Below are 27,534 nucleotides of genomic sequence, written 5' to 3'. Positions count from 1 at the left end.
CATCGGGGTCTAGTGTTGCTAAAGATGATGTTTTGGTTGATTTTTTTTTCATGATGGTTTAAAACTTCATATATACAAGTGATATGAATAAATGTGTTTTTTCTCAATTTGGCAGATAAAACATCTTTTGGCATCAAGATTACAATTATGTATTTTCTGCAAACATTTTTAGCAGAGGAAATTATACTGGATTAACTGCAGTAATAACTAAGGATACTTAAGAACAGTACAGAGCTTCCTCAAATATGATTGTAGCAGCTTAAATCTATCTCCATTAATAAATGGTTTGGCAGCCACTGGGAAGACTCCAGAAAATGTAGGAATATTTACAATTTGAAAAAAATAAAACCAGTAAAGCAGTGCTAATTACTAAAAAAGGCTGTTAAAAATAGTTCAATGTCCTCAACACAAGTTTGTCAATTTTCTTAAATTACCTGAATAATTTAATGATCATTCAGGGGAAAAAGTTACCAAGCAACTTTATTGCTGGATGTGCAAAATTTCAAAAACATTTTACACTCCAAAAAACAAACAAACAAACAAAAAAAAAAAACCCAAATAAAACAGAAAATTGAGTTTGAAAAAATGTTAATTCATTTTTCCTTTATCTGGGAGGTAATGAATAAATAAAAAAAGTTCGACAGCAATTCAGAGGAAAATATGCAAAGTTGATTAATGTATTTGTGTCATTAAAATCTTTAGGACATCCCAAGAACATCCAAATAAAGATTTTCATTTTCTGTTTGTGACAGTTTTAAAAGTTGTGCAATATTTAACTTGTTACAGGAATTAGTGAGGACTGGTTATTAAAGTAAAACAGAAAACAGCTGACAATGCTCACTGAAAGCTCTGATTCATTCATCTAATTTTTTATTAAATCCATCAAAAAGCAAAATGATTCTTTGATACTTCTGTCAAAGCTCAGCTCTGATCCATCATTTTTGTTGTGTTTACATCAGATAAAGTGCTTAACACAAAGTTTCTGTTCTGACCTGATCTTATTCTGAATTATTTGATCAGCCTGTAGGCGGTCGTTCATATTTCAGCAGCAGCACCAGGCTACGAGGCGACGTCAGTGTCCATATCGTCGGTGTCATCGGCGTCGGAGCGGCAGATCTCCTCCAAGGCCAGCTCTGACGAACAGAAACATTCCAGGTAAAACGGAAACAGCCATTACTTTGCTGTGTGAATCAAAAATAGAAAACTGGTCATATGAGGATTTTCAAATATAACTGGATGTGTTTTTAATGCTTATCACCCAGAGAAAATTGGCACTTAGTTTGCTAAAAATCAATTTGTACATTAATAAGATGCTTTCTAGTTATCTAATGAACAGGGAAACCAGTGATCTACCAAATATTCAACTTCTGCTAGAGTGCTAAGCACACACTCCGCTTTAAAGATGGAAGATTATTCATGTTTTGTGTACAGGTACCTTCGCTGTCACTCAGATCAGAGATCTTGCTCAATGTTTCACGCACAGCAGGGATCATCTGGTCATACATGTGCAACACCGGCCGGCAGCTTTCAGAGAAGCTCGTGTGATGCAGCAGCAGCCAATGTAGAAGCAGCAGAGACTCTCTGAGAAGTGATGCAGCTGGGCCGCTCCAACAAGACGAGCTGGATGCTGAAAGAAAAAAACAAGAAAACAGCCAATCAGGACTTATTGCATGTTCAAGAGAGTCCCTTTCTTATTTTTTTCCCCCCAATTTACCAGAGGTTTGCTCTTGAGAGCCGCGAATATCCAACCACTGACGATGGAAAATGATTACAACCGCCTGAACCAACTGTAAAGAAACAGAGAAAATTGTGTGGCAAGAAAATTTTCAACATGAAACAGAAGTCAGGATGAGAGTTATCTACCTCACTGTAACACTGGCAGGGGCTTGACTTGCTGCTTGTCCAGCTCTCTGTTCTCTGAGTCACTCGGCTCAACAAGCGCACAACCTGGGGTGCAACAGCGAAAACACAGTGAATCCCAAACTTATTTAATTTTCCAGCATTCTCTGTTCTTACATAGTTAATTTTTAGTGTAAAAAAAAAAAAAAAGATGAACGTGCAATTCACAGATGAAAACATGGAAGATGCTTTTGCAAGAGTCAGAAAAAAACTGAAGGTAAGAGCCATGATTTCTGATTTTACAAAATTATATGATTTCTATACTTTACCAGTATTGTGGTATTTACTACTAAAAACTTCCCTCATTCATATGGAAAAATACATCAGTTGATATTACCTGCAGGTCCAGCAAAATCCAATCGGCATGTGTAGCTAGTGTATCTGGTCTGGTCCGAATCAAATGGAACAACTTAAGAAAAATACAAGTATCTGCAGCAAAATAGAGACGAAAAAGAGAAAAATAAACTATTTAACAAGAAATATAATTTTTTTTTAAACAAAATAAAAATCAGTGATTCCAGAGTGAGTAAGTGCTATCAAATTACATCAGAGTTGAAGTCAGAGGATTTTTCTCACCGTGTTGGGAACAGAGCTGCTTGGCCAGAGTCGGATGGTCAGACATGGCTGTTAGAACAGACACACATTCTGAAACCGTCTGCACCCTGGTGTCTTGTGCTAAACACAGACATACCACCTGCAACACACACTGGAGCCTAAAATATAAGGAAAAAGGAAGTCATATCCATCATTGATTCCTCTCTTGCCCTCAGTGAAGGCGCATGCTTTTTTCCTCTGCTCCCTCCCTGCCCATTCCTGCCCTTCTTGCTCCGTTTTTGAACTGTCTTTTTCTATATTTTTGGAGCCTTTCTTTGGACATCCTCCAAATCTACAAATTATGGATCTGGTAAACCGGTCTCTCAATGCAATTGGTCAAATTTTCTCGACGAGAAGTCTGGGCACAGGAGAGCCCTCTTGTCCTGCGGGGACACACTCGGTGGGATTCACCCTGGATTTATTCATGATGACAGGATTTCTGCTGTTTGGAGCTTGCGGATTCCTGGTCAGAATCAGTTGATTTTCAGCCTGTTCTGTTCTAAATGGTCAGTCAGTCAAAAACTAAAAGAAAAAAATCTGTTCTTATTCCAATCAGTGAACACGTTACAACTTTTTAACAAAAAGATACAAAAAAAAATTGGATACTCTACTTTCTTTCCTCAAACTTTCCGGACAGTGTAGGAATCTTGTAAACGTCAGTAGTTTCCTCTTTAACTACTTTTTATCTTTCATCATTATTTAGATCGACCCAACCAGGTAAAGGGAAACCATTAGGGACTTTCTAGTAATCAGAAAAAGCCAAGCAAACAGTTTTTGCATTTCTACATTTCATGTTTAAAGTGAGTTTATTTCATACTTGTTTTAATATTACTCTGGTACTTCCATGAAGAATACATGGAATACATCTGATTTAAAGTCAGACAACTGATTTCAACTTCACTTGTTTCTAATCTATACTATTGTCATTTCCAATGAGGTAAAGTGATAGATTTTACTATGACGAATGTTTAGTACTTTTCGTTAAATCTCTGCACTGTGGCTAAATATATATATAAAAAAAGTTGACGTAAATGTACCTGTCAGAGTGCGTGGGAGGTGTCCGTTTTATGAGGATACACAGCGTCTTCAAAGCGTTAAGGAAGAGCTTCTCTTTCTGAGCGCTGTTACCACTGAGACGCGCGTCACACAAGTGGAGCAACGACTGCAGCAAGGCATTCTGGGAGCAAAGGCCCATGTGTGCATCAGAGCGATCAGTCTACAAACAGATGAGAAACAAGTCTATATCAAAGAAAAGCAGCTGATGTATAAATATGTTAAAATTTAGCATAATTTAGATTTTCCTGTACCTTGCCTGTAGTCTGGTTCTTCCTCAACAACACTGCTTCCACCACCTGAAGTGGAACATTAATATTAACATAAAAAATTCAAAAAGTCTTGAAGTATAAATAACTCAAATCTTCCTTTAAATACATGGATCTCCTCACCTCATCACTTTGGGCCAAAAGTAGGTAAAGAAGCTTGAGTGCTGTCAAGCCAGTGTCCTCCACTCTGAAACCTGTGATGCCAGCCACATCCAGTCTCCCCAGTACAGGAGACTCTGTTTGGCCCGCTGGGATTGAGCTGGTAGTGGTGGAGTCTGACCCATAAATCCCAGTGGAAGAGGAGCCAAGAGACTCTAAAGTGCAACAGAGCTGAGAAAGATGAAGATCTAACAGAGGAAGCAGGAAGACCGCTCCAGGACATGATCTACACAAAACAGATTTTTTTTTTTTCTCAATATCAAATTATAACTATAGATAAAGTCTGGTGCTAAAAGGAATAACTACATTGAAAGTTGGGTTTGCAGTTTGCACCAGTTGTGATCCCAATGTTGCTGTTACAACATCTGACCACAAGAGGACTCTGTTGTCCAGAAAATACTTTAGGTATGTTATCATTTATGGTTCTGGATGCTTCACTATGTGGACAGTTTAGTAAAGCTTTTAGAAAAGCCTCAGTCTGTCAGACTACCTGTTGTCTCTGTTGCTGACGGCGATGGTCGTTTGACTCTGGCTCAGCAGGTTGAGTCCGGTCGCAGCCAGGCTTTGGACCAAACTCAGAGGAGCTCTGTTGGCTCCAACGGTGCTGGCGCCCTCTAGGGGATCAGAGTGGAGCTGAGGGCTGATGGACAGCTGACTGAACCGACAACGAAATAAAAGCAAAAGAATCATCAGTGAAGATTACATGTTCAGAAGCTATAACAGGTTCTGCTTAAGACACAGTTGCCTGAAGATGAAGTCACATGCAATATTCCTTCAAATCTTTATTTATTAAAAAAAAAAACAAAAAAAAACATACATTTCAGAGGAGAGTCTATGATGCTTTTCATAGAATTAGTCTTTAACTTGAGTTTCTTTTGTCATTTCTGGGATAATGCAAACACCTATTCCTAATTCTGACGTATTCTGAAACATCAAACATTTAACCCTGCCGTTTTCCCTCTGAAACTCCTGCTATCTGGGCCTTCTACAAAAATGGATTGTGGAAGTTATAGTCTTTGTTCATGGTCAAGGTGTTTACCTATATTCAGCCACACTCATCGACAGCAGGTGGGAGAGACCAAGGCTGCTAGGAACCAATGGCTGCTGCAGCAGCACCCCAAGCAGGACGCCTCCTAGTGGACAAAACAGAACCACAAACAGGACGAAAAGAACTCTCATGATACAGGTAGATCTCAGTTCATTTGAAAATGATCAAAAAGTTTATTTGTTGCAGCAACTCAACTTAAAATGTGAAAATTCATTACACACAGTGATATATTTCAAACATTTTGATGATATTGGCTTACAGCTAATGAAAATCCAAATTTCATTTTTTCAGAAAATATGGATATTACATTAGATCACCATGCAGAAACATCTGAATGCAGTATAAATCACTCTGTGTGTAATTGTATTTTTTATATATAGGGAACATGTGTTTTTGAACTGAATCACTTAAATTGTTATGGGTATTTCAGTTTTTTAAGACGCACCTGTAAATGTAACACAGTCATTTTTTGGCTGTTCGTTCTGTTCCATTAAATAGCAGAATGTTTTTTTTATATATACAGTATATACACACACAGATCTCCCTGCTTTAGTTTAAATTTTAAACTAAAGCAGTAGTTAGCACTAATATTGTAGTTATCCTATCATAACATAGTTGTCCTTGAGTTGGAGTAGCATATTATATTTTCTCCTGAGAACCTCTGATTGACACAATCACATCTCTCCCCATTAAAAAACACAGATAAGTTAGATTGCAGCCTCCTAAAAGACACTGGTGGAGGAGTAAAGTGACATACAATAGTAATACTGATGATATGTAGAGTATTTATGCCTATTGTTACCTGACTCAGATCAGTATCAGGGACAGAAAAACAGATGAGGACATCCTAAATTATTAGTTTAATCAAGCACAACAAATTATCTTGGCATATTTTCAGAACTAAAATATATTTACACTAATCCCCATAGGTGAAACAAGCTTATATTTTCTCATCACTTGCTAAGCAAGTAGCACAGCTGTGTGTGATGAAATATCAACAAATTATAAATCTGCCAGGAGTCCTTTAGAAGCAGCTGGTCAAGGAAACGAACCTTTGTGCTGCATCTTTGCACGTCTGGCAGACAGGAACGGATCTGGATGAGAAATATCCTGTCCATCACCAGTTCTTCTCTTAGATACTCCTCTGTCTGCTGCTGCATTACAAACACACATACACATACACACACACACACACACACACACAGCTTAACTGTAAGTACGGATAAGACAAAAGTTTGGCTATTTCAGGATTTCATGACAACAGATCTTGTGACTCACCATTTCTCAGAGTTTTCACCGGCGTCACTCGTGATGAAATCTGCGCTCCAAATGTCTCCTTGGTGATGAAACCGTTTCCTATTGGAGAGGAGGAGGAGCTGCCACTCATCTGATGCATCTGGGTGAGAGTGCTGAGCACTTTAGGACTAAAAAAATAAAATTTATGGGTGAGCAGAAAACTCATTTGTTAATATGTCATGATAGTCAATAAGAACTGCTTGTCACTTTGGAGCTGGAGCTTCAAAAAAAAAAAAGCTGCCATTACATGGCTGATGAGAAAAAATTAACCAGAAAAAAAATAACTATATGCAGCTAGAGAACATGTAGCATTTCATTATAAAAGATGGTGATAAAATAGGAGGTGCCTACCTAGTCTTGTTTTTGTCTGAACTGAGAAGTTTGGTCTTCATCTCATTGATTTCTGCTTCTTTAAACTGCAGCTCAGACTGCAGAGACAGAACCTGTGCATAAAAAACATGTCAGAGTTGCTTTAAAGGATTACCAGCTCTGTACGTGTGTGTCCATATCCTCTACATCCTCACCTTCTTGTTGAGCTCCTTCTCCCTGTCGCTCTGCTCTCGCTGCCTCTGAGTCTCCAGGAGAACCTGGTTCTGTCTCTGAGTTTCCTTTTCTTGCTGAGCTGCTTTCAGAGAGTCTCTCAGGACACGGATCTCGCCGCTCTTCAACAGAATCTCCTCTTCCACCTCGTTTAACTAACAACATACACCCAACTCACATTTAATAATATGGAGTGTAAAATGCAAAACATTCTTAAACTGCTCCAGTGTTTATCCACTCACTCTTTTAAAAAGGCAGTGAACAATAACTAACTTGTAATTCAGAAAGCTGAAATGATTCTCTGTCAATCATTTTGCAGATTTGATCCAAATTAACTTTACTAGGTTACACAGTTTTGTTACCCTATGTAAATTAAATATTTACTCAGGTTTGTTATAATTTCAAGAATATATTGTCACATATTAAACAAATAGGAAACAAAATATTTTCATAGGTATCACAGCAACACACAGGGAAACCACAAAGGAAAGCTGCTGAAGATGGGACAAACATAGCTTGGGTTTCAACAAAGTAGCACAGGGACGTAGATGCCTGTGAATGGAGATATTTTGTAAAATCACTACATCTCACCTTCCTCTTCAGCTCTGCATGCTGGGCCTCCAGGAGTCTGTAGGAGTCTCCCCTGTTTGACCCTTTTGCAGATTTGTTTTGGCCTGCAGAGGATGTCCAGGTGGACCCAGGCGCTGGCTCGTTCGGTGTGGATGCTGCTACTGCCGAAGTGAAGGCCTGTGAGGCGATGATGTCTATTTCATCGAAGTCATCCTGGGTGAATTCCTCATCATCTCCAAAAGGGTCATCAGATGCAACTGCTGTCACAACATCCTGGTTAAGGCCTCTGAGGCGTTTTGTGGGTGGGCAATTCATGCTGTGAAGGGCAAAGGAGCAGATGGAGTGACCAACTGGATTTTTAGGGACTCCAAAATTTCAGCATCTGTTAGTCTGCTTCGCTACTACAGTAGTATCAACCTTATACTTATCCGTTAGCGGTAAAAGTGGTTAAAGCACCATTTTAAAGTAAATGTAACATTCAATTGAACCCTAAAAAGAAAAACACATTCAGAAATTTGTCATAAAAGGCAAAAAGAAAAACTCTTCTGGGCTTTACTGTCATTGTTCTTGTGCATGATTTTATACTACTATCATGTTCGAAATAAATAAATTACAGCATACATCCAACTCTATCAGAGGAAATGTGAAACTTTTATGTAATAAAAGTTAGACTTTTTTTCTCTAAACTTTTTTCTTTTGGAAACGCACCATCTCTGCACAGTCTCATGTCATTTTCATCATTTTAGAATGCCATGAACTTCATACTTTTTCTGACAGAATTAACAGTTTAAGAACTACCATCAATAAAATATACAACCTCTAGGTATCATTTATCATGTGGTTTTCTAAGTGGCAAAAATATAATATTCTGCATTAATAACTTTTGTCAGGACAAATATTACAATGACAGGTCAAATTTCTGACATTGAGTCTAACCATTAAAAATCAATATCAATAAAAATTCCCTTGTTCAACATTAGATGGCAATATCTAATTTCTTTTTTGGAAATTGAGCAGTTTCTGTAACTTGCGTTACGGAAACTTATAACATGTTTCAATTAAAATTGAAACGACATAAAGGATATTATCATGTTATTATTTAAACAGTTTTATTTCTCTGATAGATAAAAATGTATGTTTTGATATGAATATCGTTTGAAATTTTTCCATCATAGTTACTGAAAAGCATGGTGACATCAGAATGAAGCAGGTGTCTATTGTGCGATTTAATTACATTTGCTTTAAAATTAAAAAAAAGTCAAAGAAATGCGAAATTAACAAATCGTGAGAAGTTGCATGAGCTTGTAATGGAGTTGTTACCTCGTCTCTCGGTGAAGCTACTACTGTTGTTGTTGTAGCTCCTTGGAAGCTAATGCTAACTATCGTGGTTCCAATGGGAAGTTAGCCCGCTAAGCTAACTCTGTCACAATAATATGCAGCTATCTTGTAACACCTTATTCAAAAAATATACAGACACAGATTTTACAACTGTTCCCGAAGACAGCTATATAAAAATAAGTTATTAAAACAGTAAAACATAAAACAAACAATATGAAGTCACGTTATTGTACTACCCGCTGCTATACTTCCACAAATCTAACCAATCACAAGACAGTTTGGAGAACCTGACCAGTCATTGATGTTCATTCGCTTACATTGGTCCTACAAGACCCGACTGAAGACAAAAAGTACTAAACGCGAATAGAATAGAATAGAATAGAATAGAATAGAATAGAATAGAATAGAATAGAATAGAAGTGGGTATCGTCGCCAAAAAGTTTACTGTAATTGGAGTAAAACTACTTCACTCTATTTTTACTTAAGTAGAAGTAAAAAGTAGTCATTTGTATGCAATTCAAAAACATTTAAGACAGACACATAAGATATATAAGATGTATTTATTACACATGCTTGGTTTTTCAGTTGTAGCTAAACCAATTTAACACTTTGGAACACCTTAGTTCTAAAACTTAGACATTATATCCAGTTACACATGATAAGCAAGAAACAAATTTGGAAAAAAAGGAAACTGTCAGAAAATCTTTATCTTAAGGCTTCCCTATGAATAATAATATTTCCTTACTTCAATGTTAAAAATCAAATACATCTGTTGTTTGGAGCCACCAAGAAACTCCTACACAGATAAACTTAATCCTGGATAATCTGAGAGTCATACACAGTTATAAATACTTAAGTTCACAGTCTGTATCACGTCCTGAATATGTTTATCACCAATATAAAAGATGGGCTTACTAGCATAAAAAACACACCAACTGAAAGATGACACTGATACAACACAGAGTTTTTTTCTTTCCCTTATGTTTTACATAATTCTGTGTATATTTTAAGAGGAATTTCTAGGATGTGATATTATTTTGTATATTAATACTAATCAGTCACGGCAAAACCAAACAGACTTGGGCTATAATCTGGTGTATTTACAAATACTATACATGTTTTTGTTATTTTGTCCTGTCCCTGTTTACATAAATAAATGTGATAAGGGAAAAAAAGACACATAAATTATGTTCCAATTCATTGATAATGTGGTTAAATAGTTAGTTGCATGAGACATTCAATTGAACATACTGATCAATCAAAGGGGTATCAATGGAGCACCTTCTTTAAAAGGCCCTGGAACATTTTATAATTACAGAAGATTAGGTGCCTTAGGACGTTTAACTGTTGCTGCTTGATGATAAGATAAAGTCATTAAAACATATTTTAATATTGTAATTTTTATATCTCCGATATTCTTTCAGGATGTATGCAAATAAGAATCTCTGCATGTACACTTGCCTCATTTTGAGCCTTCTTGTGGCTTCTCAGCAACAGCAAGTATGCTTTCCATTTTTAGCCACAGACAGGTCTGTGTGTCGCAGCTGAAGCTCTACAGTATGGGTGTGTGTGTGTGTGAGTGGGTAAAGCACACATGCTCACTCTCCATCGCTCTTTCTTTCCGCCTCCGCACTTTAGTACAAAAATGGCAGAGCTCAGCTACAGGCATCCAGATGCACCCATCATCTTCATCATCATCACGTTCATCAGCAGTAAGACATGCATCCATTATCACTGCCACCATCTGTCCGTCCACGGTGTCACCACTAACACTCGTATTCAGCATCGGTGCACAAAAAGGAGAGCTGCTCTAGTAAAAGACATTCCAGTGAATTCACAAGCAACACACACAATCCCTTCTTTTTTCATGCAAGCCTGTTACCATGACAACCAAACAGTTAAAAAGCAGGGTCATTTAGAGTGAACCAGATGAAATGAAACTATGTTGAAGTGGCATTCAGATGACTTTGTGGGCAGGACGTGGTCTGTTGTCATGTCGACATAAAAAGCAAAGGATGCTTTGTAAAATATGTTCTCGTACCAGCTGTTCGAAAGCTACAGATCAAACTCACACATATGTCAAGTAGTTTCATCAATCAAGTGTTGGCTTCCTAAATCAACCAAGTGGAGGGGAGGAAGATGAGGTGGCGTATCGGGAAGACCAACCAACAGGCAATACCTGCCTGTAGTTAGGCAGGTATTGTGCCTTAAAAAGGTTTTTTAAACCTATTTTTCTTACTGTTTATTATTTTTGTCACAAACTGTAATGTATTTTATGAGGATTCTATTTCATTGGCCCACACAGAGTAGAACATAATCATAAATTAGTAGGAAAGAATTTGGGCTTCATTTTTTCTGCAAATAAAATCTTTAATTATTCAATTAAAAAAGTTAAATAATGGTAAAATCTTCCCTATTTCTAAAATGGTCAATGAGTAATTGGTTTTTCAAAGAAAGACATAACAAATGCTTGCAGTTTGACACAATCCCTGCAGTGGATCCTTTCTGCATATGTGGGAAAAGGTGCCCTTACAAATTGCAAAGAATACACCATCCCCGCAATGAAACATTGTGACACTGTTCTTCAGCAGAGAAAAGTATCACATTTTAATGGGATTTTATGTATCCAACATAAAGCAATGCATAACATGAGATTGAAAGGAAAATGATTCTTAGTTTGAATTTTGTTTTTCAAATAAAAATAAGAAAATAATAAAATTTAGAGTTTTCTGTTCATGAACCAATATTTAGAGAGCTAATTTTTGTTTTTGTTTTGCAGTGATGCTCAAGCTTCTATATAATGGGTGGAGAGCATCTGTGAACATCAATTCACACACTTATAACATTCTCTTAGGTGTAGTTAGGCCTAGATTTTGACTAGACATGTCTACTGAAACATTGTCAAGAGAGAAAGTAGCCAGGCAGTATTGAATGTTGAATACCTTGGAAATCAAGAGGAGCAAGTGAGTGAAGTCCAATGTAAGGATGAATTGGAAAAAGTTAAAAAGGGAAGAATGTTGTGGATAGTACAAGAAAAGCTGACACAGTCGCTACCTGGTAGGGAAGAAATATCAGATGACGTGATGTGAAAATATGGAATATTTTATTAATTTGTGTTCATCCACAAATTTCCTCCCAAGATATTAAATGAGTTTCTTTAATCAAGAACAGAACACCTGACAGTTTTGGCCCCAAACCTTCAGTGGTCTATCAGAATGCTGACCATAAAAACAGAATGTATTTTTTCAGCTTCATAATGAGTGCAAGTCTAAATCAACAGAAGATAAATCCAAATTTTTGACTAACAAAGCCAGAATGCTTTGTTAGTCAAAAGCATTTTGACTAACAAAAGTGAGTTTCCTGTTAAAGTGAGTTTCCTGTTAAAGTGAGTTTAACAGGAAACTCACTTTCCTGTTAAAAAAGGCCACTAGAGCAAAAAAAAAAAAAAAAAGAAAAGAAAAAAGAGTGTGCACACTACTACAACCAGTATAGGTTTATTTTTTTTTATTTCATTTGTGCTGTCCTTTGTGACTTGTGAAAATGTGTTGTTGCTCTTGTACTTGAGAATTTGATACAAACGAAAGTCTGAAAAAAATGCCTAAGATAGGGACTGAGCATCCTCTTTTAAGTTTGTTTCAAAACTCAGATTAATAAACTTGTCAAAGTAGAACATCTTTCGGGTTGATTCCGATAAGCAAGAAAGAGCCACAATGCCTTCACTCCATCTCCCAGCATGCATCTGCTAGGGGGAGATCCTAGCTGAGCAGCTAGAAGATGGATAGTTTGATAGCGTGTTTCCCCTGCTGCCGAGTGTATCACTGCAGTGGAGGCTGCCTCTTGCATGAAGCTTTGCTGAGGAGTTTCAGACACAGAGGAAAACCTCCACAAGGAGAACAGTGCATGTGATTGGCTGATGACTCTTTAAAGGACACCAATCAGACAGCATCCTGGCTGTGTGTTTCCCTCTCCATCTCTGAACGCACTGTCAGCCTGCGCATATTTTTTTTATGACTGCAGCGCTGCCATGCATGCATGTCGTGCCTCTGTTTGTGTGCAGAATGTTGAAATTTCAAGCAGTTTTTGAAGGAGATGTGGCAAGAGATGTTGAAGAAACAGATGGAAAACAAGAGGTCCTGCTTGAATGAAAGTGTGGGGAAACAGAAGCTGAGGATAAAAGCTGAGGGGAAAAGGCACTGTGATTAGAGAGAGAGAGAGAGAATAAAAGAAAGAAAGAGAGAGATTGCAAGGCGGAGGAAGAGGAGGAGGCAGAAGAGGCGATCTGCTGAAGGGAACCAGCAGAGAAGCTGATTTTACCAAAACCCTCGGCAGCTGCCTTCTGTTGCTGTGGAGATGGGCTGTTGGCTCTCTGGACCATGGATGGGTGACCAAACGGTAAGCCATTAAAAAACTGTCTGACTGCTAGAAATCCTGCTGTGTATTTTTAATTAGCTCTCATTTGAATTAGATAAAATGGAGTCACCAGTGCTTGTGCTTTTTGCTTGTGGATGTGTCAGTATGTGTGTATTTAATGAGACTCAAAGTAGGCATTGGGATTTCTGCAGGATTTTGCATTTGAATGTGAGACAATTAAACACAATGTTAAGTTGTTCATGCCATTTCTTTACAAAGTTATGTTAGATTTTGTCTCATTTGTGTCACTGGCACCTTCAAAAGAATCCCACTCATCCTGCTGCCATCCGCCGTCTTTACATACAGGTGCCATTTTGTGCTCCTTTGCTCACGCTGTATGCATGTTGTGTGTGTGCGTGTACGCGTGTGTGTGTGTCTGTGTGTAGCTGAATGTAGCGGAGGGTGACTCATGGTTCTGATGCACTGGAGTTAACAATGCTGTTCATGCGTCTAATTCGATGGCTTTTGAGCCGCATGCACTGATATGTAGCAAGCAGAATAAGGGTTATGCCGCTTTTCAGAAGTAACACACCTCACTGCAGACCTACAGAGACATACTCATATTTGTCATGTTTGATGAACACGCTGTGGCTGCCCAGGTGTCCCTAATCCAACCATCTGTCAGAGAGAAACAGAATCTTGCTGCCCAGTTGTGTCTTATGATTTTGCCAGTTTGCAACATGTATTGCGTTCAAACCATTAAGATAATAGTAAAAAAAGGATGATGGAATGAACGCTGCCTTCAAAATGGCAGCTTGCATTCCAAAAAAATGCACAGAGGCGTCGATGGATGCTGGATTCCCACAATCCATGACCGAACTGGAATAATTCCTCAGTGATTCCCATGATGCCACTGAGCAGCATCTGGTCATTAGCTAAGCTGTATTCCCCACTCTGTTCATAGCAGTTGTTCCTGGGATAAATTTGTTATGAAGTCCAAGTTCACATAATTTCAATGGGAACTGCCAAGATTAGTATTTACACTGTGTGAAGACAACACACAGAAGTCAAAAATGTTTGGAAGATAAATGGAGGATTAAGCATCTGTGCAGTTTCTCAGAGTTTTTTGTCCTTTTTTGAAAAAAAAATGCAAGAATCATCTCATATTTTCCTTTACTTGATTCTGACCTTTACTTGATTCCTTTACTTGATTCACACACACAGAACTGTGATGTGCAATGTGCAGTTATCGGATTTATTCTGCCTTTATCTTTGAGTCCAGAACAAACTGATTGCAGAAATGCAGGGTATTTTACCTATAACATTCTCAAAATGTTATAGACAAATATTGCATACAGCAGCAACAATTTTAATTGGCTTTGGCAGCAAAATGTACCAAAAGCAATGCCATATATGGATGTGTTGGCACTCACTTAGGTGGTGCTATCAAAGATATTGTAGCATAGCTTTAGCACATTCTATAATTCAACTACAGGTAAGATCTTACTGTTCCTTTACTGAGGCAACTGGCTGTACATTTTCTGGCCTAAACTGATTCTCTAAGTATTGTAGGTCACTTATATATTTTTTTTCTTTTCCCATCTTTTTTCAGAATCACTGTTTGAGGGGTCAAACCTTCCAGAGTTTGACCCCTCAAAGTAGGGGCAACTATTATTTTTGCAGCACTGTCTTTGTGTTGAATAGTTTTACTCATGTGATTAGTCATGACTCCCTCAAGTTTACTCAATATGTTATTCAAAACAATCAATCAATCAAATTTTATTTGTACAGCACATTTCAGCAGCAAGGCATTTCAAAGTGCTTTAAAGCATGTGACACTGAATAAACGGTAAGAAAGAGAAAGAGATTTTGAAAAAAAAAAAAATCCAGATTTTTAATCAAAACGCCATTTGCCAGTTTACAACATGTATTGTGTTCAAACCATTAAGATAATGGTTTGAACACAAACAATTATCAAAAAAATCTGGAGTTTTTTGACTAAAAACCTCCAGATTTTTAGTCAAAATGCCATTTGACAAGGACTCTAAACCTCCAGATTTACAATCAACCTGCATGAGAGTAGAAAGCATTACATTCTGGCTTCTGTACTTGTCAACTATTCCTGTCTGAGCCTCCAAATTAGCATTTAGTTATGTAATTATATTTAAAAATGTTTCTTAAAACAAAGACTGGCGCGCTGTGCAGGATATCTTGGCATGAAGATCTGTTAGTTTTGTTACATAAATCTCTGCTTGCTGAACTGGAAGAAAAAGAGAAAAACTGAGTTAAGATTCCAATCACTGCTGTTTTTATTGAAGAAATGTTTATTGGTTTTCATTCACTTAATTTTCAACATTCAGTTTTTTTACAGTCCTCTGATATTATTTTTGTTATCCTCATATATACCCCACACTGTAAATGTGGAGTTTAATTTAGTTTTTGAGCTTGCCAATGAAAAAAAGATGAGATTACTGATTGAAATTTAGTCAAATTAGATTCTTTAAGTTCCAGTTCATGCTTCCTAATATTTTTCCATGATTTCCAGACATTTCGTTTTTATCCTTTTAATTTTTAGTTTTCTTTTAAACCAGACAGCTTCAGTCTAAAATACATATATGAATCTAAATCAGGGTTGCATAAGTTTAACTTCAACTGATGTCTTAATGAAATCTATATTTGGCCTCAGGGCTATTGCTTAGTGGGTAGTTAGTGAAAAGTCATTTCAAGGTAAAGGCAGACATGTGGCAGATGTGTAATTTAAATAACTCATATGAAGAGGAAATAGAGCAGAGCAGAGCAAATGTTGTTCGTTTGTCAGACACTGAGAAAAAAGTGCTCCTGTGGAAAACTTTAAAGAAAAGTTATTGATTTATTTAGTGACATAATATGAGGGCATAAAAACGACATGCCAAATACATTTCCTAACCCAGTCAACCTCATGCATTCAAATAACTGATGACTATCGTTTTGATGATGTGACTTCTGATTCTGCTAAAGTTAAATGTTGCAGAGATTAAAACTCATGTTTTATGATAAATCCATAGCAAATTTATCATAAAAAAAGAGTGACAATTGGAGTTTAATTCATGTGTATCCCTGGTTGAAGCAAAAATGATAATATCATCCTCCAGGAAAGGCCATGTACATTCCACCATAATATCCTATCTGTGTTTGTTCACTTGACTCAGATGAGTGGGCGGAGTCTAGCACACCTAAGCCAGCGGGATGCTTTGAGGATTATTGCTGCGAGTCAGCGCCCCATCACCTTGCAAATCAAGGGCCAGAGGAGGCGGGGCAATGAGGGAGACAGGGGATCCTGGGAACCCCTGCCGCTCAACCTGCAGCACCTCAACCTACCTCTTCCAATGAGGGGGGCGGGAATTAACACATCTAGCCCCTCCTACCCAGACAGGTAGGCCTGTGATAAATTGCTCCAGAAATTATCGTGATAAACGATAATATTGCTGTTTTGAAACTATTTTTAAGTAATATAATGGTAATGGCAAAAAATAATAATGCCAGATCACATTCTAAAAGGTCAGTGAACTTTAAATTCTAATGAACATTTAACACTGGAACTGGAAGACTAAATAAATAAAACAACAAATACAATTAATTTTGAAGTCTTTGTAAATAAAATTGTCCTTCAAAGTAAAGGTTTGTTGACACCAAAGCACCAAACTGAAAACTTTTATCATCCAGTTTTTGGTAGAAATAGAGGAAAAAAAGAGATAATTTATACCAATGGAAGTTATTGAGCTTATTTTAATTTATCATGCAATCAATTGATTTATGAATTATTGTGTATTATTGTGACAGGCCTACACAACATATGTAATGAATTAATGGCCTGCATGTTAGTAAAACATTTCTATAAAGAGCTGTTAAATTATGACTTATTTATTATGCTTTAAATGACTTTATTTCACTGAATGACAACCACCAATCACTTTAAGATATCCAATAAGATATTTGAAGTTTTTGCAAAATATTTGGGTACTAGTTATGTAAATCACACGTAAACACTCAGAGCAGATTAGTCTCTATTATCCTGTGATTGCAGAAGCTCTGGCATTTAAATTTATTTAGGACTGTTTGATTGTTTTGGGATTCGTTTTATAGGCTTTAACCACAGCTTTCATAAAACATACATAATTGTCTCAAAAGCTGCTAAAATGTTCATCTTGTTTTTTCTCAGACATTATTATGGCCATCTGTCTCTGCCACAAGATCACTGTGATGGAGGACGGTACAGCTATATGTCTAGCTCACCACGGGACACTGTGGAAATCAACCATCAGGTGAGGTGAACAATAAAAAAAAAAGCTCCAAGAAATAAACATTGATGTGAATATATGCTGCATTTTATCAGCTTGGATAAAATAAAAAGAAATCAAAGCAATGTTGGAAATCTTCTACAGCACCTTGCAAAAGTATCACAAATGTTGGTGTGTATAACTGGGATTTTATTTATTAGACCAAAACACAGTAACACATGACTGGTGAGTGGAGGAAAGACGTGGTCTTAAAACCTATTCACACACACACAAAAAAAAGAAACAAAGCGTGGTATGCATATGTACAGGTCATTTGAATCAATACCTTATACCACCACGGTTTGCTGGACTTCAAGCTACAATTTTATATTGGCTATTAGCTTTTTTACTCAATGTTTTCATAGAAAAAGAGAATTCTGATTAAATATTTCTTGAAGAGGTTTTTAGAAATAATGTATGAAAGTGTTACGTAGTCAAATAAGCCTAGAAAAGTACTTGTTATGTTTATTCCATTAATTATTTCCAATTTTCCACTGCATAAATTCTTTAGGATCTCGAACTCGCCAGACGTCGACAAAAAAGGAAGAATTGCCTGATGGGATGTTGCAATCCTGACTTAGATGAACCAACAACCTGCCACAGCCAGGTATCTGCAATCTTACCTTTTTTAGTGACATTTTCTACTCACAGTCTCCATTCTATTCCAAAACCAATATCACAGCATGTCATAAAGTTCTCCAGAATCCTGCTGTTGAACTACCATTTGATTCAGGTGTGTTGAATTAGGGGAAGAATTAAAACATGGCCCCTGAGAACTGATTCCACTGCTTTGGAGTGTGAGATGCAATTAAAACCTTCAGCAACTGCCCTGTTCATTTTTAACTGTGTGACAACAATGAACTGGTACTTTAAGAAATTTTAAATATAATTTCTTTAAAACTAGAACAAAGAAATTTGCAAGAATTTATAGGCTGGAGATTAGACAACACAAGGAGTCTAAACATGTCTAAACATGTTGATTGTTGGAGTAATTCTTAGATTTTGGAGACCTTCTTGCTTTACTAAAACAACAAAACAATCTTTCTGAGTTTTTGGCATCCTATTGTTCCACAAACTCATCCAGTTTGTATTGAGGAACTACACATGCAACATGCAGTTATTTTTAGCTTCTGATTTGCCTGTTTGTGAACTGTCCTTTAGAATGAGCATCTCTTGTCTTGTAGACTGACGATGAGGACTTCATCCTGGAGAAGCCATTGGGTTACATGCCCCTTCACCATGAGTTGGACAGTGGTCTGGGCTGGACAGATGGCTCCCTCCATCAGGGTGATCTCTCAGGGCTGGAGACAGAGGAGGGAGGTCTGGAAGACTGTCATCCTCATGGGAACTTTGCCACTGCTGGGTGTGGGGGGTTCGGAGGTGGGGGCTCTCCGTCCTCAGAGTCTTTCATCTCCTCGGAGCTCAGCGATTCAGGCTTCTACAGTGTTAGCACCGGTGAGTTCAGGCACTTCCAAAGGCTCTTAGAGAAGAGGATGCGTCTGTACAATGCCAGGATGCAACATCAGGGTGAACCATGCGAGAGACGCGAGAGGCGTGACAGCTGCCCCAAGAGCCACAGGGAGCTGCTCGAGTCGATACCAGAGGCCCTGACGATGCAGCCCCCATGTCAGCACCTGCAAAATGGGATGGAGGATGGAGCTGGGCCAGTCATGGATGTCCAGCCTCGTGGACTTTTCAGGTAATTTGGGAAAAATATTTCATTGATTAGTAACATTGATCTTAATTACAGTCTTATCCACTATGATTTTTTTTTATTTTTTAAATTGTGAATCACATGGAAATCATTTGAAACCCCACACCTAAGACAGGCTGGTAACAGTGCTCATGTGCTACAAAAAGGACAGTTCTGTCAAACTTGCTTTCTAATTTGGTTCAACAAAGCACAGAAGAGTAGAAAGTGTTGCGTCCATTTTTCAAACCATAAAATGACACTTCACAATAGAAATTTGCCTTAGAGTGAGAATGGCTTCAGGAATGAGTCTTGTGTTTTTAGTATTGTATTTGCCTTCATCTGAAGCATTACTTAGTGGTAAATAATTACAATTACCAATTACTCATACTTTTTACCCCAAAATATATCAATAGTCAGGTTCTGTCAATGTTTCCATCAGTTGTTTTGTTTCTTTTTCTGCTGACCAATTCAAAAGTTTTCATATATGAGTCATCACACTTTTCATAAATTACTATCACCATCACCTCTTTCAGCATTTATAATCGTGACTTTTCAGTAGTCCTATGCTAGATTTATGCATTTATTTGCTCTGTGTATTCTGTCATATCAAATCTGTGCTCATACATCCATGTAGTTATTTTTTGGACAACCTGCCTTGCAGCGGTTTGGTGTTTGTTTTAAAAATAGAACTTTCCTTCAGTTACCTGTGTTCAAAACCATGACTTCATTTTGTCCACCACCAAAACATTCCTTTACTATTCATTAGTTAAGTGGCTGCCTTGTTTAAAAGTAACATAGTATTTAAATAAGTGTTAGGGAGCCTACCGGAAAGACTTGTGCACATTTTAAATGTAATGTTTCATGAGTCCCTCTATTTACACTGGCATTGCTTTCCAAATGAATAGAGCAGAATATATTTTATTAATCAAAAATGTGTGCCCTGTCAATTGAGAATTATTCTGCTCATTCAAATTTATTTCCATTTGCCAAACACCAGAATTACATGAAAGACAGTTTTTTGTATTACTTTAGTCAAAGTTTGAGGTTTACCTATATTTCTTTAGTATTTGGTAGCATTACTTTTGAACTGTATGACTGGAGTCAAATGTTTTGACTATCCATTCCTAAGCTTCTAAAAACAGTACGTTAGAATTTTGGCCCATTCCTCCTGCCAGAACTGTTTATAGGTCCCCTTGTTTGCACACACCATTTGAGTTCTGTCCACATATTTTCTATGAGTTTTTAAGAGATCAACATGATGGCTTTGTGGGTTAAGGTTAAGCCAAAACAGTAACTTTCTTGTTTTAAAGTCACTTTGTAACTAATTTAGAGGCATGCTTGTAGGGTCTTTGTGAAGTCAGAAGGCATGTTTGTACCCAATATTTAATGTCTTAGCTCATGTCTTGAAATGTTGCTTGCATATTTGCATATAAAGCTCTTTCTTCAAGATGCAATATAATTTGTAATTTGCCTCCCATCAACATAACAGTGCCACCCAATGGGATGGTGCCTTCAGGCTTTTTTCTCCAAATGTAACAGTGAAACTTTTATCAATTTTCAAGTGTCATCAGAGCACAGGTTATGGTTGGCAATATTAAGATCTTTGCTCCCTCGGTGCAACAGTAAGCCTATCTTTTTTAATGTTGCTTTTGGAGTAATTGCTTCTTCCTTGCTGACCAGCCTTCCAGCCTATGTCAGCACAACACAAAGTATCTGAATCCTTCCTGAATAGTATTATGACTGCACATTTCCATGGGGTTTATTCTTGATAATTATTTTATGAGTAGGTGAATAGTGCAGATTCAGGCATCTGAAAATTCAAAGGAGGATGCAGATTTTTGGAAGTCCACAGATATCTTGTTTTTAACTTAATGTTAGACAACAAGCTTTCACAAGTTGTTTAAAGTTGCAGTATAAAATTATATATATATATATATAATTTTATAAAAAAATTTTTTACATATTTGATAAAACTGTCACTGTGTTGTGACAGTATACGACAGTTAATCGGTCTCATAACATACTGTCATACAAATGGTCATACACCTCCTTGAACTACTATTGTCTGAAAAAATGCATCACGCCAGACAAAAAATAACCAATCAAAGCCAGAAGGAGGTCTGATTGACAGCACCAAGACTCGCCTCCTGGCTCTGATTGGTTGTTTCTAGTTAGCACTGGGAGAACTGGGAGAAAGCATAGGAGCTCAGTTTCTTTCACTGATTATTTGTACTGTCACTACATAGTAATAGTTTCATCAAAAAGTTACATACTGCAGCTTTAAAGCCATAGACCTTAGTGCATACCATACCAACTTTATTTGTAAAGCACTTTAAAACAACCACAGCTGATACAAAGTGCTGTACATCAAAACACAACATAACAATAAAAAAAATAAAAACTTACAGTTTCAAAACAAAAACATACAATTTAAAACTAGATCCCGCTGGAGTTGAAAGCCAGCGGGATCTAGTTTCAAATTGTATGTAAACTTCAGCTGTAAACTTCAGATTTTAAAGAAAATAAATTCATTTCTAAAGAGAAATTCCTTTTATTAATTTTAATTTCACAAATACAAATGTCAGTAATTTCAACTGATATGTTTTTTTTTCTTTCTGATCCAGTGCTGATGGTGATAGTTAAGGAAATGGCTATGTCTTTTTACGATGTGTATGGAAACATGATTTCAGCTGCACATGTTGTCGCATCAGTTAACTAGAACAATTTCATTTCCAGGGTTTCATCGGTCCAGTTCCATAAAGCTGACCGACCCTGTCTGAACCGCCACAGCTCTAGCAGCGGTGCTCTCTTCAACCCCTCTCACACCGCAGTCCCACGTATAAATGCCCCAGTCCTCTCCACCTGCAGCACACCCTCCAGCCATCGAAGACCACAAATACCCATGCAGCAGCAGTACAACCACCAGGGTTCAAGCTCAGTAGGCATGCTGAGGAGGAGCAGAACCCTACACCACCGACCGCCTCCGCAGGAATACCGCCGCCGGGCCAGCCACCCAGCATCACCTTCCTACTGTGCTGCAACTCTGCACTACTGTGGAGGTGTCACTCCACACAACGTCCTTCCACCAGGCCTGCCAGAGGAAGGTGAGCTAGATGCTGGTGTGATGGCTTCCCACCCAACAGGCATGGCCCTATCACCCCAACAACACCCGGCTGCTTTGGGACACGTCAGGGGCACCAACACCAGTGAGCGATGCTATGACAACTCGGGTGGTCAGATCACACAAAATGACTGGTGGCACACTCAAGATAGAAGCTTAATGCCTGAGCCAGCGATGGCAGAAAGAGAGAGGGAGATGGAGAGGGAACTTGAACAAAAGAGACAACTACAAAAGGAAAAGGAGATTGAAAGGGAAAGAGAAATTGAAAGAGAGATGGAGAGGGAAAGAGAGACAAAGCTCCAGGAGGAGAAGGAAAGAGAGAGGCAACTGGAGCTGGAAAGGAGCAGAGCTAGAGAACAGCAGCACCTCCAGAGTCATGTCCTCCCACTGCAGGCGGGAGACGTCAACGACACCTGGCCAAAGCCGGCCAGTCGTCAGTCCTACGGAGGTGGAGGAGGTAGAGGTCTCTACAGCACTTTGGAGGGCCACACAGGAGTTGGAACTTCTGCTGAATGTGAGGCAAAGAATGGACAAATAAATGCAAACTCAAGTCACAATGCCGGTTCCGGTCTGCAGGCAAAACCTAACCCAAGCTCTAGACCTAACACAACCTCACGAGTCACAAGGAGCCAGTTGCTCAGAGATCGAGCTCATCAGCTGGCAGATGAACGGAGTGGAATGAGCACTGATGAAGAGAACAACACTGACATGCTGCTGGGTCGCTACTGGAGCCGAACAGAGAGGAGAGAACACTTCCTGTTGGCTCGGGAGCAAAAGCAGCAACAGCTGCTGGCCAGAGGCGGACCTTTACGAGAAGCTGTTAGCCGGGGAGCAGCGTCTATAGGAGACGGAGGCTTAATAGAAAGCAGGGGAGTTGGACCGTTTGCTGAGGGGCGATGCAAAACTGTCCTGGAGCTGAGTCAACGGAAGCTGAGTCGTCTGAGGAACAGAAAGCTGTTGGATGACTGGACAACCGTAGAGGAGCTGCTGACTCATGGGACCAGGTTGGACAACCAGGAGGACATGTTGTGTCCAAGCTCCTTGTTGACAGTCACCACTGTCTAACTGCACAGACACAATGTTTAGTTTAACCTCTGAGTGTGTGTGATGTTAAACTAATGATATAATATTATGTGAATCTGCTTGTTCTGTCTTTCTCAGAGTTAGACAAGAACATGGATGTCAGCTGAAGTAGGATTGGTGGAAGGCCCATTTAGACTTGGAGTGTAAACAAACAATGTGAAAGAAAATCACCAATGTCTCTTCAGTCCATTCCAGGAAGGTGTCATTCACCCAATGGAACTGAAGATATAAAGCTGCCTTGAGTTTCTTACGTCACTTCAATTAGACATGTTTGGAATCATCGGTGGGTTTATAACACTGTTTTTAAAACAGGAAATACCAAAAACTCTGACAGCCACCCTCAATTCAGTTATTTTTCCACTGCACTTCAATATCCCGATAAGAGTGGCTGCAGTGGATGTTTTGATAATTGTGATATGGTTCAATGCCCAGGCACTGGGTACTGAGTTGTGTGGGGTCAGGAGCACCTAACTACAAAAAAGCATGTCAGTTCTAATCAAACCAGATTTATATTGATTTTTGCATGTACAGTCAATGGGCAGTGCAGATGCTGATAATAATGCTGGTTGGTGTCTGATTCCCAGCTTTCAATCTAGAGCAAAATTAAAAGGCTATTTATGTAAAGTTTACAGTATTAAAAAACCTGAACTGTGTTACTCTACCTTGATACAAACTCTTAGAAACACAGTTTGTTGAATGTTTGCTTTACAAAATGAGTAGGATTGTTAGAGTTCTACGAAAAGGAACATAAGAAGTAAAACTATACAACTCTATCCAGCAGTGGGGGTTTGACGTGAGGTGTAGATAGACAGGCTTCCCCAGGGCTCAATTAATGCAAGAACCATCACTGCTTGACTGTTTTCACAGACTGTCAAATATTATTTTTCCGGTGACATTTTTAGTGGATTATGGGCTGTCAGTAAAGTCTTAAGGGACTTTATTTATTAACTAATTACCTCCAGTATCTGAAGTGCAAAGATAAAACTGACATCCATTTTCTAATCTCTCTGCGGAAGACAGGAGGCAAGATACTTCACACAATTGTTGTATTGTTCTGTTAGCATATATGTCTGAAAGGGAAAACTTTACTCTCATTGCTTTGCATCACCTCAACTGATAGCTTTACGTGTGGGTGTGTGACCACTGTACAGCACTCCGGACAAAATGTGTGAGTCAGTGCATGACGCTTGAAATGACAAACAAATGAGCAAGGTCATATGAGCCGGTGTGTGTTTGCACCATGTGATTCATGCTACATCCAATGCTAAGTATATTTTACTGGATTTTTTTTAAACATTTACAAATATTTGGGTTTGAACCTCTAACAGGCCTTGGGATATTTGGAGAGCAATACTATTCTAGGTGTATTTTCTTGTCTGTGCACTTAAAACAAATCACAAATTCCTTTTATATCAAAGGCAAGGACACAAATCAACTGTAGCAAAGCAGACAATGACAGCTTGGAGATTTGATACAAAATCTTGAAAAATGTATCCTTTTTCAGATAGTAACAGTTTGTTAAAAAATAATCAGTATGATTTTGTGCAACAAGAATAAAAGTGCGTGGATTAGTGGTAAGCAACAGTTTTTCATGTAGAAGGTTTGATGCTCAACTTTAATCTGTTAAATAATATGCTGCAGTGCTTGGTCAGGACTTTATGCTGCACTCATGTTACTTAATTTCAATCTAAAATAACATGCATATGACAGCAAATATTCCCCACTTTAAGAAACCTAATTAAGTGATTTGGAGTCAAAGCACTCATTAGTAAAAGTAGTGTTACACCGATCACCGTTTTTATTTATCTCTTAATTAGAACCTTCTGTCAGGACTGATATAAATGTTAATTACTAGGATTACACTATTAGTAGCGTTAATTGTTAATATTATAATTATCATGTCACTTGCTGCTCCTGCTATTTTCAGCAACCAGCATCTTTTACCAGCGATTTAAAACTAAATGCATTGCTGCAACTGATCTGGGATCTGCCAGAATTAGAAAAATAACTACATACCACTAATATTTTATTGAATATTTCTACTTGAGTAGAAAACTGTTAATTCAGAGACATGAATGCAGCATAGAGTAGTTAGTCTACCACGTCTCATGGCTCTCCTTTACTGCCAGGAATTTTAAAATCGGCAGGATGTTTACAGATCTACGCATAAAACTGTTTATGCATGTTTACTCAAATCCTGAGGAGAAGGGTTTTTTTGAGAAAGGACAGCAGAACTCTGATAGACCTTACATATGGGAGGATGTGCTGATGTCCGCAGCGTCTGCTCTGCAGGTAGAGCTCCAGAGACATTCCACTTCAAGCTGGTGACAGGTGCGTAGTTCAGGAACAAGTGCAATAATACCTCAAGTTAGTTTTGTCAAGGTAACGTTGGTGTCGGCTTTTCAGCGAATGCAGTAATTTGTTTTAAATCAAAATGGATGCACAAAGTGATAAGACATCACAAGTGCACAGTAATCTTGGAGTTTGCAGTGGCAACAGCTAAGGTCACACAGATATTTACAGTGTTTTCCATGGAAGGGACCTAAGAAGAACAAAACTTTTTGCACATCATTTTTATATAAAAAGTTTTCCCTACCTTTCTGTACCAGGGACTTAGGCCAGTGGAACAACTGTAGATAGAATGACAGTGTTTGTTGATGTTTTCTTTATAAACTATCATAGTGATTTATGGAGGAAAAAAGTAGTTTATTGTGGTTGTGTTGGACATATTTCAATATTTTTCTTGTGATGGTTTCAAAACAAACGTGGACAGTTTTAATGATCTTTAAATCTTTTAATGCTAGTTAAGTCATTTAAAAGCTAGTGATATTTTCATTTACTTTTCTTATGAGGAGAACACACTATATAAATATTATTGTCTCTTTAAATGGATTTTTGAAATTGAATTTACTGTTGTTTTGTGTCATTATGACATGTACATATTGATTTTGTCACACAGTGCGACTGAGGGTAGAGTTTGAGGATATGATGGTGCCATCTGATGCCTCCAGTGGTTTATCATGTGATTCTGTAGACTTATAGCTGTGTTGTGGAGGCTGTATATACAGCGCAGGGATAAAAATTGTATCATCAGAATATTTAAAACATCATATGTCCTTGTTCATAGATGGTATTTTTGTTTGTTTCTAAAACTTAAGAGTGCTCTCCATAGGTTGTGTAATGTAAAGAGAAATTCTAGTTTTCAGGTATGATTTTGAGAGATTTTGTGCATCTGACTGTTTGGAATGAGGTTGATGGTGTTTTTATTTTTAATTTATTCTCTCCATATATGGATGTTAGCTATTTTATGATAGTAATGGAAATGAGAACATGGGGGGAAAAAAATATGCTTTTTTTTTTTTACCCTATTTTTGATCAAAATTTTGGAAGATGTCTAAATTCATGACATGACTGCATGATGAAACAGATGGTTTGAAGCCATGTCCCAGGGAATATAGATATATGACAAGCTATCTTATTTTTCTGGAAAATTTGTCAGAAATCTGCAAGTGAAGTCAATTTCAAACAATTTAAGTTATATTTGACATTGTTCTTGCTGCCAACTTTAGCTTCAAAAAGCTAAATTGTGTCACTTCATTGTCCTTGCTTTCGTGAAACTGTTATATTCGCTACTTTTTTTTTCTATTTGTTGCATAACCATTACAAAGAAAACTTCACACAACCTCTTTTATGCAGTATGTGAAACTGCAACACAAATCTCTTTCTGAAAAGATTAGTCACTTAAACATAATGCTAAAAGAAAGAAGGTACCGGTACCCATTTTGTGAGGGTAAATCTTTTTGTTTATGGTTAGGTCAATAATTGTTCATACGGCTGGCAGATTTAGTTTTGTTTGAATTTGACCAAAAAATTCAAACATTGGTGTCGTTTTTTTTTCTTACACAGCATTTCTTGCTAAAATGAAAACAAAACTATGTTTCCCCCAGAAATGTTCCCCTCCCCATCTTATTTTCTTTTTGTAAATGTCAGCGCTATTTCCAATTAGAAAAGAACTTCTTGTTTAAATAAAAATCTATTTTAAGTCTAAATCTGCCATGTGGGAGGAAACATTAAATATACATCAGCAATGATGCTGCATGGTCATATTTATTAAATTGATTATTTCTGTCAATTATTATGATCTTCTGCTTACAGATGATGAAAACACAACATTTAAAATTAGAACGTTACATCAGACCAATGAA

General features: G+C 37.7%; 2 protein-coding genes across 2 annotated transcripts; one reads left to right on the top strand and one right to left on the bottom strand.

Moving 5' to 3' along the window:
- Positions 1 to 842: 842 nt before the first annotated feature.
- LOC103134681 (ATR-interacting protein-like) lies at positions 843 to 9,072 on the bottom strand. The gene is made up of 17 exons (XM_007547050.2): positions 8,749 to 9,072; positions 7,450 to 7,744; positions 6,843 to 7,013; positions 6,670 to 6,761; positions 6,301 to 6,446; positions 6,075 to 6,176; positions 5,014 to 5,107; positions 4,465 to 4,629; positions 3,939 to 4,200; positions 3,801 to 3,845; positions 3,531 to 3,709; positions 2,476 to 2,612; positions 2,237 to 2,328; positions 1,864 to 1,947; positions 1,715 to 1,787; positions 1,436 to 1,627; positions 843 to 1,133 (listed from the first exon to the last, which is right to left on the bottom strand). Exons 2-17 carry the CDS (start codon positions 7,741 to 7,743, stop codon positions 1,060 to 1,062), a joined length of 2,202 nt encoding a protein of 733 aa, XP_007547112.1. The 5' UTR covers position 7,744; positions 8,749 to 9,072; the 3' UTR covers positions 843 to 1,059.
- A 3,663-nt stretch (positions 9,073 to 12,735) lies between these two features.
- Positions 12,736 to 27,034, top strand: LOC103134680 (uncharacterized). Its single transcript, XM_007547049.2, has 6 exons — positions 12,736 to 13,158; positions 16,305 to 16,528; positions 17,315 to 17,417; positions 17,944 to 18,039; positions 18,617 to 19,131; positions 21,862 to 27,034. The coding sequence occupies exons 1-6, from the start codon at positions 13,117 to 13,119 to the stop codon at positions 23,309 to 23,311; spliced, it is 2,430 nt and encodes an 809-aa protein (XP_007547111.1). The 5' UTR covers positions 12,736 to 13,116; the 3' UTR covers positions 23,312 to 27,034.
- The last annotated feature ends 500 nt before the right edge of the window (positions 27,035 to 27,534 follow it).

Source organism: Poecilia formosa, unplaced genomic scaffold (assembly GCF_000485575.1).
Source record: "Poecilia formosa unplaced genomic scaffold, Poecilia_formosa-5.1.2 Scaffold18, whole genome shotgun sequence".
NCBI lineage: Eukaryota > Metazoa > Chordata > Actinopteri > Cyprinodontiformes > Poeciliidae > Poecilia > Poecilia formosa.
This window is presented reverse-complemented; position numbering and strand designations above follow the sequence as displayed.